Here is a 16,080-nt window from a genome sequence, read left to right on the forward strand (position 1 = left end):
GACCATGTTAAGTGAATCAAATTTTCTGATGGACGATTATATTTCATTTCTCTTTCCTCTGAACCAGAAAACTGCACTGCATTAAAAGAATACATTTTATTCACAGATTAATAATCCATCTTTTGCGACTGTGGTGCATCGTCTCTAGAATCAAATTGCTAGCAAAAGCTATACCATATATCATTATTTTCAACCTAAATAAGGTCTTCCTCATACATATTTTCTTGCGGTGAATTAACATTCTTGTTTCAAACTCTACTGACAGATTTTAGATTCAGAAATGTATTATACAGGAGCTGATGACATACTCCTTTCTGACCCTTACACATTTGCTTTCTGTCATTTACAGAACATGCTGTCAGTGGAATCCTGATAAATGCTCTTGAAGATGTCACAGCAAAGCTTGGCCTTAATGCGAAACACATGCGGGTCAGTAACCCTCCATTCATCATCAAGAGGAGGGTCAAGCTACTGCTGGATCATTGATGGTCAAAAGCAATTAACCCTTTCATTTACTATTTCTGACAAGAGTATTTGGGAATAGGTTTTTCCATTGCCCTGGATTAATCACTGATAATGGCAGTTTTTTTTATTGCTTTACAAGCTGTTGGAGTCAGAGTAAATTTTGGCAGGTCAAAATAATAGAGAAAAAAATGAGAATTAGTTTCCCAAATAGCATTTTGCATAAGTTTGAGGCCACTCTCTCTTGCAGGATCAGCGACATTAAATATTTTGACATTTATCTTGCTTTCTTCACTTTTTCTAATCTCAATACTTCCATTGAAGTCATTGGAAAATAAAATCGGGCAGCGTGTAAAACGGGCAGCCAATCCAAACCCGTCAGTTTCTCATTGATCGGGTTGGGTTAAAAATATCCCCAGAGAGTTTTCTTTTCATGGATGTCCTTGTGGACTAGTCATCTATGTGGCACTTTATCAATAGCTTTGCTGCAAACTGATTAAACAACATCCACTGTGTTCTCCCATCCACAGAGTCTGTTATCTCCTCAAAGAACTCCAACAAATTTGTCAGGCATGATCTCCCACTTATAAAGCCACGTTGGCTCCCTCTTATAATGCTGTGTTCTCTGGGTTCCTTTAGGACGCTATCCAGTGCTTTCCTTATCTTCTTCTTCTTGGCTAATTTTTAGTGGATTTTGTGATTACATCAAAGATATTATCAGGTTTAATTTCTCTATAGCCTTTTGAATGATGACTGCCTCAGTAAGGTCTCCAGTGTAAACATTTCCACTTTCCATTGCTTTTCCACATAGCTCTGGTGTCTAATCAAAAATGTCAATTTTGTTTCCCTTTGCTGTATCCTCTTCACTGCTAAAGATTCAGTTAATAGTGATCAGAACTGCACACAATTTCTGTACTGGAAGGGGAACAGATCTTGCTTTGAACAAGTTCATTGTCACTTTCTGAGACATAAATACCATCCCTCCAGCTATGTTGTTTGTCACACACTGTGCTGACAGTTTCAGTGAGTTATCCATGAGAATCCCCAAATCATTCTTCTGTGTTCTATCTTGTAGATTAATCCCTTTTACCTTGTAGGGTAAATTATTTTTTCCCATTATTTGGATGAATTTACTGAGCAGCAACATATAGCATTGATTTTCTGACCAGTGCTCCCTTTCAGACTCCCTGCTGAGAGCACAGGGCCAGTGAATTTAGGCTCCTGTTCCCACTGTTTATTCCCCTTCCCCAGTCTGATCATTTGTACTATTCCACCACATTAAATGGCATGTGTTACGACCATTGGCAAGAAGCAGGATATCAAGTCAGAAAGAACTGGTAGGAAATGACTAGCTTACTTTCTCTTTGACTTATACTTTTGATGCATAGAAGTTAGATGTGAGAATTTTAATGGTGATTTATATAAACCATTTTCACACAGCACTATTGAGATTTTCCATGATGTATTAACCTTCTAGATTTTCTGACTAATTAACTGTGTAACTGTCGCTCACTACAAAAGAAAATGTACAACATTCTTCTACCAAATATTGCAATTCAGTATCATGCATTGTAATATTTTTGTCACACTGGCTTGAAATATGCATTCATTCAAAACACAGATCAGAAGGCAACAGTTCAGTAACAACAAACTCAAGAGACTCTAAGACTGGGAAGTCATTGAAAGTCTTAACCTTTCACACATAAAAACTGCATTCACATGACACTCAATAAGGCTGTCTATGGAAGCTACACAGAAAGTATGTTAGTCAGGAATGAAGTACAAAGAAGTTATTTTACTTGTTCATTTTATATTTAGAGTCATAAGTAATGAGTTATAGTAGAGGTAATGATTTATCGGAGTTTTTATTCTTTCCTGGGACGTGGGCATCGCTGGCAGGCCAGCATTTGTTGCCCATCCCTAATTTCCCTTGAACTGAGTTGCCATTTCAGAGGGCAGTTAAGAGTCAACCACATTGCTGTGGGCCTGGAGTCACATGTAGGCTAAACCAGGTAAGGACAGCAGGTTTCCTTCCCTAAAGAATATTAGTGAACCAGATGGGTTTTTATGACAATCGATGATAGTTTCATGGCATGATTACGAAGACTAGCTTTCAATTCCAGATATTTATTGATTAATTGAATTTAAATTCCACCAACTGCCGAGATGGGATTTGAACCCATGTCCCCAAGGCATTAGCCTGGGCCTTTGAATTACTAGTCCAGCGACAGTACCACTACGCCACCATCTCCCCCAGATTCCATCTTTTATGGTAAGTATATAGTGATGTATGACTTAAAAAGCTTTTAAAAATATTTTAAAGAGGCCTATGATGAAGTATTGGAATGGATTTTACCAACCCTCGACATCAGGCTCCATGGCGGAGGGGTGCCAGAAGATGGTTCCGGCAGCTGTCCGCCACAGAGGCAAATGCCGGGAGGACCCAGCCCAATATCCCCGGTGGTGGTGAGGCTCTGTGAGGCTTTGGGACCTGGATTTAAATATTTAATTAATGACATGCATAAATTTAAATAAACTTATCTTGAATCTCCCACTATCTTCAGCGTGGCGGCTGGCATTCCCGCGCCTTCAATTCCCCATCCGGGGAAAGCCGGCATGACACTGGTGGGGAGGAGGGGCAAGTTAACATTTTTAGTGCGGGAGGGGTAACGGGGTCAAATAAAAGTAATGGGTGTAGGGGATGGTTGGAACGGGCGAACTTTAAACTTTGGGCAGTCTGGGAGGGGGAAAGGTCAGTTTAAAAGGTAAGTGTTTTGGGGCAGCGAAGGGCAAATAGTTAATGTAATTGTTATTGGGTGGTGGAAAAGGGGCGTTCGAAATTTATTTGATAAATTTCGGTGGGGGGGGGTGGGGTATAACTTTAAAAATTTAAATATGCCGGCAGGGCTGGCTGCCCTTTAAAAATGGCGCCACGCCTGCGCACAGATAGCTGACTCCATTGCTGGTGACGGATAGCCCGTCCCCGCCATGTGATTGAGTGGGGCAGGCTGCCCTGGCTATTTAAATGAGCCACTGCACAGGTGATCACCGCAGCTCTTTGGTTTGAGCTCACCGTCGAAATTGGCGTCAGGCTCTTAAAATCCAGCCTATTAGCATAACTTTGAATTTCAGATGCATATAAATTGTTCCAGCTTCAGTCTTGTGGTTTATGACATGATCGAAATGCCTTTATACTGTGCATGCTTTGTAATTTACTCCTGTGTATCCATGATTATGTATCACACGACATTGAACTAGATCTTGTTACCTATAATATCACTGCCTAGAAGTGAAAGGGCACTTAGTTCCCACACCAACATGGACATAAATTTTAGATTCCTTCATGCTTTCAAAACAGTAAAAGACATTTAATCCATACAGTAATAAAACTAAACTTGATGGATTACATACCAGAAGAGGATTCTGATCAAAGAGTTACGCGATCTTGCTGCAGCATATACGTTTTAACTACTACTTATATTACAATCGATCAGGAAATGCAGTTTGTACAACAGTACTCAAAAGTAAAACTAACTTTGAAAAGTAGATGCATTGCAGCATCTTGTGGAAAGACTAAGTAAATTTTTTGAAAGTCATTGAAATGTGGGATTTGTTTGAAGAATCAAATGATTGAGTAAGAAATGTATTAGAAAAGATTAGATTTTTTAGTGTTCTAAAATAGGCATAGAATGATATTTATAAAAATGTTTTCAATGATACTGTTGGTCTGCCTCTACTAATCTTGTTCCAAGAAAGATGCATTTGAAAAGAAAAATGACTAGCATATGTAAATGGTATGTTAAAATGAAGAATGGGGCCTACTATGATTACACAATTTACATAGCATATTCGTCCCATGAGTCAGTGATGATATAACAACCCTGGTTAAACTCATCCTTCCTGCGTTCTAAAGCCTAGGGTCATAAAAACAAAGGTCCTCCCTCAGAAGCCATAACGATGAAAGTAGATCAGAGACTTTCAGCCTGTCACCTTTGAGCAGACACTGGCTGATAACATCTACAGATGTGGAACTGCAAATTAATTCTTTCTTTATTTATTCTCCATCTAAAAGCATGCGAACATTTATTGACTTTGACACAGATGCTCTGACAAATGGTGAATAAAATGTTGGAGGAAAAGATTGTTTCAGATGCTCATGTTTTGAATGTGGAGATGACATGCTGCATGGTCTTTCCTCATTTTATACTTTCCTATGTTTCTATAAGATTAGTAAGAGTTGAAAGGGCAGATTGTTTGCAGAGTGTGTTTTTTTAACCAACTCCCTGGTGATATTTGTGATACTGAGGACTTCCTTTGAAATAAGATGACATGAGTTCCATGCATTTATGGAACTACCAGCATCATACTGGCCTATCAGGTCTAGTGGCCTAGAAAGTCTCCAAAATTTGAAATTTATATTGTTATATCCAGTGTGTTGGTGTATGACTCAATCTTTCCACCACACTCGAGTTTAGCCAGCTGAACTCCTGATCTTGGTTACCTGTACCCTCTCCTGGGCTCTCAGCTGGTTAAATCTGCGGTAGGGCTAAAGAGGGCAAAAAATAAAATATATGAAATAAGCAGTAAAAAGTTAGAAGTAGTTAGGACTGGAATATTTCACGCTTTTTAAATCAACTTTGGTCTTTTTGACAAAGGGGCTGGAATACAAAGGAGAGGGAGTTAGGCTTCAGTTGTAGCCTTGGTCAGACCACATCTGGAGAACTGCATTCAGTTCTGGCCACCACACCTCAGGAAGGATATATTGGCCTTGGAACGGGTGCAGTGTAGATTTTCCAGAATTATAACAGGGCTTAAAGGATTAAGTTATGAGTACAGGTTGCATAAACTTGACTTGTATTTCTTTGTGTAAAGAAGATTGAGGGGTAAAGTAATTGAGCTGCTTAAAATAATAAAAGAGTTTGATAGGATAGATAAAATAATCTATTTACTCTGGTGGGGGAATCCAGAAAAAATTAAATAGATTTTTGTTAGGTAAGATTATCAAGGAATTTGAGTCAAAGGAGAGTAAATGGGGATGAGGTGCATGATCTAATTTAATGGCAGAACATGATTGAGAACATAACCTACTCCTGTTCATATATTCTATGGTTGTACAAACCTTGTGGGCTAGATTGTTAACACATTCAAAACCCACCCACTTGCAGAGAGTTAAAATCGGGGCCCCGTGAGTGCACTTATTGAGTATGATTCTCACATTCCTGCAAGGTGAAGAGTCAAGATAGTCACGTAGCAAAAGTGCACAAATGTTTCTGAATAATGGCCACACTTCATAAAGAATTACTATTCATCCCAACCCAACAGTGTCCTCAGCAGAAATAAAATGCGCAACACAAGATGCCGCACTTCTGTCATAATTTCACTTGAGAAGCGATCTTCATATTCTAGCTCAGGAAATAACCATATCAAAGCATTTCCATTGCAATGGCACATTTATCACATATAAAGACCACAATATTCATGACAGCAAAACCAATAAATGAGGTGGCAATATGAAGAGCATTTGCCTACCTTCAACACAATACAATTAGAATTTCTAATTCCTTTCCAAAAGCAATGTGTTTGATAATGCTACATCCTTAATCAATTTCTTGTGGAAAAGAAAAATAAGATGTCAATTAATTGTGTGCTCAATGTGAAAGAAATCAGGAAGGTTCCTATTTGCCCAAAGGGGAAATTTGTTTATTCGGTCTTTATAGGTTTTGCAATACTCTGAACGGTTGGGTCTGTGAGTTATCAGTGCACTGCAGAAAGCAGAAACAACATTGTGTGATGCTACTGCACATTAAATAAGGAATAAAAAGCCACAGATGCAAGAAGTCATTTTGGCCACCCTTTGTGCCATTAGAATCTAATTTTCTGCCTATTAAAATGTCCCTTACTGTTCAGGCGGTAGCAGTAGCCAATGATTGGTGTGTAATTGACTATAATTGTCTTTTCACTTTTCATTTATATCATTCTGTGCTTCCTTCTGTTCTTCAATTTATAGAAAGATTTTCAAGAAAATCGCACCTTTAATACTCTATCTTCTAGCTTTGAAATGACTCACTTTTAATTATAGGTTCCAGTCCCTTGTGACCAATATTAAAAATTAACTGGTGTACATATCAGATGACACCTGTGTCCAACTTATGCTAACAAATGGAGACAGTATATTTTAATAAAATAATAATGTCAACGTTCCACCAGCTGGTAATACATTTAAAAAGTTTAAGGCTGTTCCAATGCTATCTGCGATCATTCCATCTGAGGATAATTTTCTGACCCTTTGGTAGCAATGTGTATGCTCTGCAGAGTAGTTGCATTATGATATTAAAATGTTAACGTTGCTTAACAAAGCATTGAAAGATAAAGCATACATTTTAATCAATAAGGGCAAGTTGATATTGTCAGTTTCCATTTATACACCTAATCATTTCATGAGGTACTTCCAGCAAATAAAGTAGCTATTCATTAAAAAAAAATCATGTTCAAGGTTCTTGCAGTAATGCCCCACTAAGCGTATTGTTTGTGAGGAATTCTCTTTTTAGCATTTTCCTCTTGAAATTCTCTGTTCAGTTTATAGATTTACAATATAGAAAGAAGCACTGTTGAATCACATCTTAAACATAGTATGCTGCATATATTAGTAAGTGCCTGGATTGAAATGATGAAAGTATGGTAAAATATGCCTGTTAGACACAATAGCAGAAAAAAAACATTAAAGCATTGGTTAAACAACCGAAAAAACATAAATTGGAGAATTGAATGGTAATGCACATCGATGAACTGTGATGTTACAGTAACTTAATTGTCATTGAATTTCACATTGGAAAATGGTTTTAGTTCTATTTCAAATGTTTCTTTGTAAATGTAGTCATTAATTCTTAGTAACTATTCTTAATTTTGTGTTCTCAATACTTATCCATTTGTGTGACTAAATTTTATTTTCACCAATATTCTAAAAGATGATAGATGCAGCAAAATGTTTGTCTTATAAAGTATCAAGGAAATCAAAGTTTCTGAGAAGATTAGCTTGAACAATGAATGACCACAAACTAGCAGTCACATGAGCTGCAGCCAGATTTGTGCAATGATTTAAGTTTAGAAATGCTTCTTCAGTTTTGCCTTGGGTAGTAAACTATTTGCTTCACAGATACAGTAGACGCCCTGTTTTGAATCACAAAACTGACCTGAGGTGAGAGGCCGTTGCTAACCGTTGGGTTCATGGGATTGGTAGACCCTGTAGGAGACACAAAGCTGTCTGTGTACCCTGAAAATCCATGCCTGCTGGTGGATAAGCAGTAAGCTGAACCGCTGTCTGGAGTAGAAGGGAGGCTGCTCTGATGAACTGATGTCGGAGGCAGAGGCTGTGGCCTGTGAACTGTGTTGCTTGGATCTGAGATTGCTGAAAGTACAATAACATTTATTGTATCGTTAATGCTGCATCATTTTCACTTCTTAAGAAATGGCTTACTAAGTCCAAAGGCAATAAGTTTGTATATCTGTTAACACTTAAAGTATTTTGTGACAATTTTTCATATTCACCATTTTTTTTTCAGAATTCAAAATATCTAGCTTAAAGATGCAGCAACTTCAGGAAAAGATGACTGGAAAGCCTTTTTTTTATTTGTTAATAAAGACATGCTGAAGTGATGAAAATTACATCAAAATGTACCATCAATTCTCTTGCATGTGATGTTATGGTAAACAAAATGGTAAAAAGGCAAATTTTGTGAGGCTGTAGTGCTGTCAGGAGCCTCACTAGACAGGAACACAGATCAGGCTCAGATCAGTACACCTGATTAGGAGCCCTCCAATTTTCCAGTGAATGACTTTGGAAAGCTAGAAAACCAGGGGGGAATTTTATGGAGGCAATGGGGTCTCAGCTGTCGGCTGGAGAGGTGGCAAGAGACCCACGTTTCCTCCTTTGGGGAAGGCCCACCGTATGATGAGACAATCAGGCAATTAACAGTGGCCTTTTCCCAAGATCAGAACTCCAGGGTCGGGAAGTCCCACCCGCTGAGAGCTGTCAGCCAATCGGAGGCTGGCAGTTCTGCTCAGCAGCGCCACCGGGGAGGGGGTGGCTGCTGCCGGAACAACACACTGGAGGCCCGGATTCCAGAGTGACCCAGGCCAGAGTTAAGAGATAGCAGGAAGGGTTTCGCAGAGTGGGGGTCGCAGGGTGGGGGGTGTGGTGGGGTTGGCAGCAAGAGCAGACGGGTGGCTCTCAGTGGGCCTCACTTCCCAATGCCGGGGCCCTTGATCAGGCACTGAGTGCCTTTGAATGAGGAAGCCCTCCTGGGGCACCACAAGCAACCCCGCACAGGTTTGCATGTCGTGTTCCCCATGACAGACACGCCCGCCACTGAGTTGATACCAGTGGTGGCAAAAGAGTCTCTTAATTGGGTATTAAGTGCCCCTTAAGGGCCTCAGTTGGAGGCCGGGCAGGAAGGTCGGCCAAGGGCTTTTCCACCACTGACTTAATTGATGGGGGTGGGCGGGTGGGAGAGGCAGGAAGGGGGCAGGGCAGGCGGCAGGGTCCCCACATGCCACCATGTCTGATTAAATGCCATCTCCGCCTCAAAACCTGCCACAGGGTAGAGCATAAAATATCGCTCCAGAAGTGCGATGAACTGGACACACTGGGGGGATTATATGTCACGATGGGTGTCTTGACATCAGGGGAAAACAACGCTGAGAACCCCGCACTCCTTCTTCTACGGAAAGCCTGCCGAATTTAGTGCTAACCGGGCACTTAATTGGACAGTGGCAGGCCTGCCACAGGATTCAGGACCCAATGCCAGAAGTTCCAGCCTTGCAGAGCTGTCAGCCAATTAAATGGTGGCAGCTGCAACGCGCCACTGTGGAGGCGGTGGCTGCTGCTGTAGCTGCAATGACCAGACACCGAGGAGCGGCGCTATAACCAGGCTAAAAGTAGGTCAGGGTGGGAGGGGTCTCACCATGTGGGCCTCATGGGCGAGGGGCGTCAGCAACAAGGGCTGATGCCTGGTCCCTCATTCAGGCACTAAGGGCCTTTGAACATGGGCCCTCCCCAACACATCCTCCCACCCCCACCACACCCCGCAGACAGGAAGCAGCCCGCACACTTTCTCGTGCCTTGCTTCCCATGCAGTGGCAGGGCCTCCTGCCATACAGGTAATTGCGGCTGTGGCAGGAAGAGGCCCTTAATTGGGAGTTAATTACCCAGTTAAGGGCCTCAATTGGCAGAGGGCAGGAAGGTAGTTCACAGGCCTTCCTGCGCTGGACTAAATTTCGGCGGAGGCAGGATGGTGGCAGGGTCCCCCCGATTTTATGCTGTCCCCACCACCAAAGCCGCCAAGGGGGACAGAATAAATTTCAACCCACTGTCTTCCATGCCCAAAACAAAAATCCATGTTCCAGAAAGTGAGGCTTTACATTGGATGCCCAACCTTGCAAAATGTATCCTATAGTTTTGCTTTTTCCCTCTTGAGCAAAAATAGTATTTACCGAATGCTTTTTTTATGAAAACATTGCCTTTATAAAAAAAAATCCAATCCTACTTACTATTACAATAGCAATTGCACCTCATTTAAATACAAGTTATCTGAAAGGTAGCCTCAATGTGATTGACATGAGGATGACTTGATAATGTCTTGTATTATATATTGTTGGATTGGACACACCAGAGTATAAACAGCATAGTATTTAGCACAATAAACATACATTTAGATGCTTTCTTAAAATAGTTACACAATGAATGAATAATATTGGCTTTCACCTGTATTGAAAACTATGCATTTGCTTTTCATCCCCATTGTCATTTTGTATCTGCATAAAGGGTGCAAGTGTGGAAAGGTTCAAGGACCTGATTTTTTACCTAATCAAAACCCAGTCATTTGCACAGAGTAAAAATTGGGCTCCTTCATGTCTGCTTGGGAATTTTGAAAATTTGGAAGATAATTTTATTCTTTTCCAGAATTATGCAAAGGCATTGCTGCATACTTCAGTATCAGTTCATCTAAAGCGTGTTAGCACTCTGTTCTTTCAACTCTGGGGCCTATTTTAAAATACTGCCCACACTGTTGGGATGAAAGTCTCCAATGTCTGCTGGCTGCAAGAGTCCTTTTCTGAATTCAGTCCCTAGATAATGTAAATCCATTGAACTAATTTTTGGACATCTCAGGGATGAAATAGATTTTTGGCAGTAGCTCAGAATGGGCAACTTCAATGGAAGAGAAAATTGGCCACAGTGTAAAACGGGCTGCCAATTCATTTTCACTCATTTTACAGTGTGGCCAAAGAATAATTTCATCCCCCTCCCCATACTCCTTATTTAAGATTGCAAATGTAGCACGAGAGAAGAAGAGAGGCGCAATTACGCAAGGCATCTTGGCAGGGAAATATTTCCTCCACGAACTATGTTATAATGAAATGCATTCTTTGAAAGCAAGTTTATAATTTGGTTATACAGAATGCGGAGGGAATCTTCCATTATTTTGGGCAATGTAAAAGGAGTTTAACTCCATATCTAACTTGTGATTAAACTAGAAGGAATTGACCATGATGCTGTGTTCCAAAATGGTAAATGTTCTGTTTCCTAGTGCCTGTATCTTGACAAATCCACCCAAGAATGTTTGTTTAAATGTACACACTAGAGGTCGTTTGATAGCTATTTAGCATAACTAAAGGTTATTTCAATACCATGAAACATCTGGAAGAAATGACTGCAGCAGAAACTTCAAACTGCTTTTTAGGAATCATGCAGAGAAGCCTCGTAGGCATAGAGATCAAGACAAATGGGAAAACTTTTGTATTACTGGAGATCACAAACAAGTTAACAACAATTCGTTCAAACCTTTTTTAGTTTCCCCACAAATTTAAAAATAAATGAGATATTCTTAAGTAATTTTGCAAAACAACCACTTTACCACCGGTATTGAGGACCTTCAGTACTTAAATATATGGGGGGAAAATGGACAGCAGCGTTAAACGGGCCTTACTCCATACCTTTATTCTCCCAAGCTAGAGTAACACAGAATGCAGCTGAAGGAAATATCACAAAAGATGATGTAGCCATTGCAAATCTAATACTTTTTCTTTCTTTCCGGAGGAGTTCACTTTTATTTTTAATATTCCACCATTAAAATTGTAGGCAAAAAATAAGCTGATGCTAAATTCTGTTTTTTTTTTAAAGCTTCTTGGCTTATTGTAAATGATTCTGAAGCATTGGTCTAGACAGATGCTTTTAATTGACAATTCTGAGATCTTATGCTATAAAAAATACAGATATCAAATGTTCACATAGCTTAAATATGAGGATTTGATTTACCCTGTGGTATGGAAGTAGGCGGATAACTAGCATCAGACAGTTGATAAGGAGACAGCGCTGGCATTGCTGTGGGTGGGAATCCTCCAGGGATCAGGTGATTAAATGCCAATAGTTGATTGGCTCCTGCTTGTTTCCTCCAACGTGCTCGGCGATTGCTGAACCAAACCTAATAAATTAAACAGGATCACTTCCAGGACAATTTTAATTGAATTGAATTACATTTAATGCAATTATCACCATAATTAAAATATGAATAATAAAATGAAAATAAACAAGAGCGAACAGAGTAATGCACAGTGCAAAAAGGAATAACCTAACAGTCCAATAGATATGAAGTGAAATATTGCAATAAGCTAATTAAATTTTGAATTATATTTGCTTAAGCCTACCTAGGTACTATCAAAAAGTAGCATTTTATACCTCAAACTACTCTAACTGAGTCAAATATTTTATATATTTATATACCAGTATTAATGCATCTTTTAAAATCATTAGGCAATTATTTGCAGCTATCCTGACAGTGAACTGTAAAGCTGTTTTTAAAAAAAAGATCTATATTAACTTCCCAGGATCATTCCAAAGTAGATGCCAAATGGCTTCTATAACTCTCTTCCTCGAAACTTTGTAATTCTCAGTCTGGGCTAGCTGTCACTGAAATCAGTGACCTTTTGGCTTATTCAATAGAGCATGCTCAGACATAATGCTAAACTCACTAGGATTCTGCAATTTTAGAGGAAGGAAAACCTTCAGTAATCTGGTACAGTTCTATGACCACGTTCCTGTTTTTGGGCAGGTGTCAATGCAGAACCTGAACACTTTCTGAATCAGTTCAAGATCTATTCTTTTAATGAGCAATGTGCTTTTCAAAATGATGTACAGCTCCTGATTTATTTGTGTACATATGATAACAGGTTTAATTCCACACAATTGAAGTTCTTCAGCAGTTAACTGTCATTGAGTGTTTTATTGTGGGACAGATGTTTTGTGAGAACATTCTAGATTTAAAAAGAGTAAAGAATCTTGGTATAACTGTCATTTAAAAATGTTAAAATTTATTACAAGAAATAGCTCAATAAAAGTTAGCAGATTCAGTATTCCTGCTGTCTGAGAAAAGTTAAATTCCCAACACTGAACCATCGTGAAGAAGTCACTGATTGACTTAAATCTGTCATTCATGCCGGGTTTAGTAAAAGATCCATATGTTAGTTGTTCTGGGGAATTTAGCAGGGAAGTAGATCACAGCAAGCCACATAAGAGATGATAGGCCTCATGAGACCAGATGAAGCTGTGAGGAATGCGAAGAAGTCACAGGGTTAAAGCTACACTATGGCAGCTGCTGCATTAATGTGGCTCCTGCATGCACTAAGGGGCAAGTACTTAGAAAGTGTTAGTGCTCATGCTTCACTCATGATCATTCTTTGAGCTCAAGTGGAATGTTCATGTAGCTATTACAGATTTTTGATGGTGAATGGCAATTACATTATGTATTGGAGCTTTGCTATTTTCTAGCACTCTTCTGTGATGTTAGACAAGTGATACTATATTGCATGGGATAACACATTTATAGAGAGAGGTAACTTACTGTTGCTAAATTATTTCCCCCAACATTTTTCCTTCCTCGTCATCTGAAGAAGTTGAAACATTGTGGAGTGTGATCCCACAGGTGTCTGCAGCCCTCTTGTGCCTCAGCGAAGCAGCCACTTCCTTGTGTGTACCCTGATTATAGTGTTAGAATTGGTAGACTATAGGACATGGGGGCACCAGAGCCGAGTCTGATTGGGTAGAATCTTCTGAGTGCTGTGGCGGTCTCGATGGCGAGACCAGAAGTTGTTGTAACTTCCCCTTCCGCAGCAAATCCTGTTTCCCATGCAACTTTGTATTTAAATTAGCCATGCAGCGATGGGCATGGGGGACACATGGGATCTTGCGGCAGGGGTGGCCTTTCATTGATGGAACCCGCCCTCACTGCCCCAAGCACCATGATCGCCACAAATATAAAACATTCTGTGTTTGCAGCCTCAAGGATCAGCAGCCTTCCTTTCATGTAAGTATCTTCAGACTAACTTAAATTGAAGCTTTTACCTAAATCAAAATGATTTTTCCTCACTTATTTTGTGACAGTCACCACCAACTTCACATCCTTTATTTTCCCTGCAGCAAAAGTGAGTCAGATGTCAGCCAGTACTCTCAATTTGCCCTACAGCTCTCAGACATTGACAACACTCATCCCTTTAGACCCTTGCCAAATATCTTCACACAGTACTAATCTAATCCACCCACCACCCCGCAGCCGTGAAAATGCATCTTCACCATCGACATGAACCATTCAAAAACCTGGACGCTCCACTCCACCCTGCCCTGCTCCTCCATGCACCCGATCAGCCTCACCCTTTCCTCCCTGACTACCCTCCTCTGCTCCTCCATGTAGCCCCCGCTCATGGCATCATCGCCATTCTCTGAGATGATTCACTCTTGCTGGTGCCGGGTCTGGAGACAAACATCCATTGCAATGCTGGAGTGGAGGCAAACATCCATTCCAATGCTGCTGTTAGTTTAGCGAATGAGTTAAAGAGAGAAGATCACAGTCTTGAGACTCAACTGCACAACTCCAACTGTTGTGCGCCACATTGAAACATTCATAAACCAGGTAGCATGGGAATATTGCTCACCGTTCACTTAATCTGGCAGGTAAGACTAAATTGTAACTATGCATCGGGTAATGAGTATTCATATTATTTAAATGAATGCAAAGCTGCAATCCGCCACTGCACTGGGGGAACCCCGGAATGCCGCAAACCTGCTGCCTACTTAATTCCTCTAAAATATCCCGCTGTTGGAAATCCAAGAAAACACCTCCCACCTAATTATATCATCCCACACGCCACCAAATCCGCCACAGCAGACGCATAAAATTCTCCCCATAGTGTTCCTTCCTGATGGTCATTCATGCACACTTTCTAACTGAGTGCCTAAATAGTGATCAAGAGTGGAAGTCTGGATAATTTATCCCCTCTTGAGCCAAGTGACATTGAGACAAACTTATGATTCCTAACCAACATCAGCTAACTTAAAATATGGGGCTCAAATTTGACACCTTTCTGTTCCATATAACTCAGGACCGTACCAGGCTGTACATGATACACCTCAGACGTCAGGGCAGCGAGGCAAAATTATTAATGAATCAATAATCTGCTTAATGTCATTGTGGTGTTGATTTGCTGTCCTGTGGTGAACAAGCCATTGGTTCTTGTTTATTATTATTAACTTGCTTAGTTCTTAATCAACCATGAGAGATGGTGGCTGCTGTTTTGATGTATCACATACGCCGGGCAGGGGGTGAGTGGGGACATTGGGATGCCAATCCATAGAAGGCACAAAGCATTTTGATGGTCAGCCTTCACTTAATTTTAAAAGGGGAGCTGTCCATGCATTTCCAGTACTGATGGGCAACTCACCGATCGGAGTTTGGGGGGTGCGTGGAATGGTGAGAATTCATCAGCCCAGTCACCGAGTCAAGCCAGGAATTCTGTATGAAAGGGGAGATCCAGGCTGATTGGGAGGGTGTGAGGAGTGATGGAAGGTGACTAAGCAAACGAGCAAGAGTTTTTTTTATCATACAGCTAAATTTATTATCCTTAGACTGGCCTTGGAAAATGCTCCAGAAAGCATGCAGCAGCCATTTGTTCAGTGACCTCTGGCAATCCCTTGAAGGCTACCTGTTTGGCTGCATTCTGCTAATCTTGCAATGGTTGGGGATTGGGCAGTACAGGCACTACATGATTACCCTTCAAAATTGCAGCAGGGTCTTATGTATATCATAAGACCCCAATTTGCATGTAGCCTGAGGCCTTAAATTCATGCTATGAGTACAGAAGTATACTTACAGGCTGTACGCTTTCTTATTTGAACCGATCCGGGGGCCCCTGCAGACATACTCTCTGAGGAGAGTACCAGCACAATTCCCACTTCTAACTTTCTTGGGTCACCCCTCCACTCATGCATCCCACAAGTACACATAGAGAGAAAAATAAAACAAAAGGCCAGAAATGGCCTTCCACCTCATTTGTAGGCCAATACTTGGCCTGTGCTTAATGCTGTGCAAGTTCTTTTATGCTGAATTTGGGAAGCTCTAAAAATCCTTGGAGGAGTGGGAACAGAGAACTGACACAGTAATCTTAGCCCCCATTTTTTCTTCCCTGCACACAATAAACAGGAAAATCTTTGATACTATCAATGAAAGAACTGGTAAGTAGAAATAGAGCAAATGGTTAGAGAGAAGGAACGTAGCACTGGCACAGGCAGAGGCA

The 16,080-nt window shown here is 40.6% G+C and overlaps 1 protein-coding gene across 4 annotated transcripts in view; it reads right to left on the reverse strand.

The window, feature by feature from the left end:
* The window catches only part of pax3b (paired box 3b), an 85,661-nt gene that overhangs the window by 21,850 nt on the left and 47,731 nt on the right, over nucleotides 1-16,080 (reverse strand). For all 4 annotated transcript variants that reach the window (XM_068041428.1, XM_068041431.1, XM_068041430.1 and 1 more), the window contains 2 exons: nucleotides 11,774-11,939; nucleotides 7,653-7,867 (listed from right to left, as the gene is read on the reverse strand). In XM_068041428.1, the coding sequence (XP_067897529.1) occupies nucleotides 7,653-7,867; nucleotides 11,774-11,939 (381 nt within the window). The remainder of the gene's footprint in view (nucleotides 1-7,652; nucleotides 7,868-11,773; nucleotides 11,940-16,080) is intronic.

Source organism: Heterodontus francisci, chromosome 11 (assembly GCF_036365525.1).
Source record: "Heterodontus francisci isolate sHetFra1 chromosome 11, sHetFra1.hap1, whole genome shotgun sequence".
NCBI lineage: Eukaryota > Metazoa > Chordata > Chondrichthyes > Heterodontiformes > Heterodontidae > Heterodontus > Heterodontus francisci.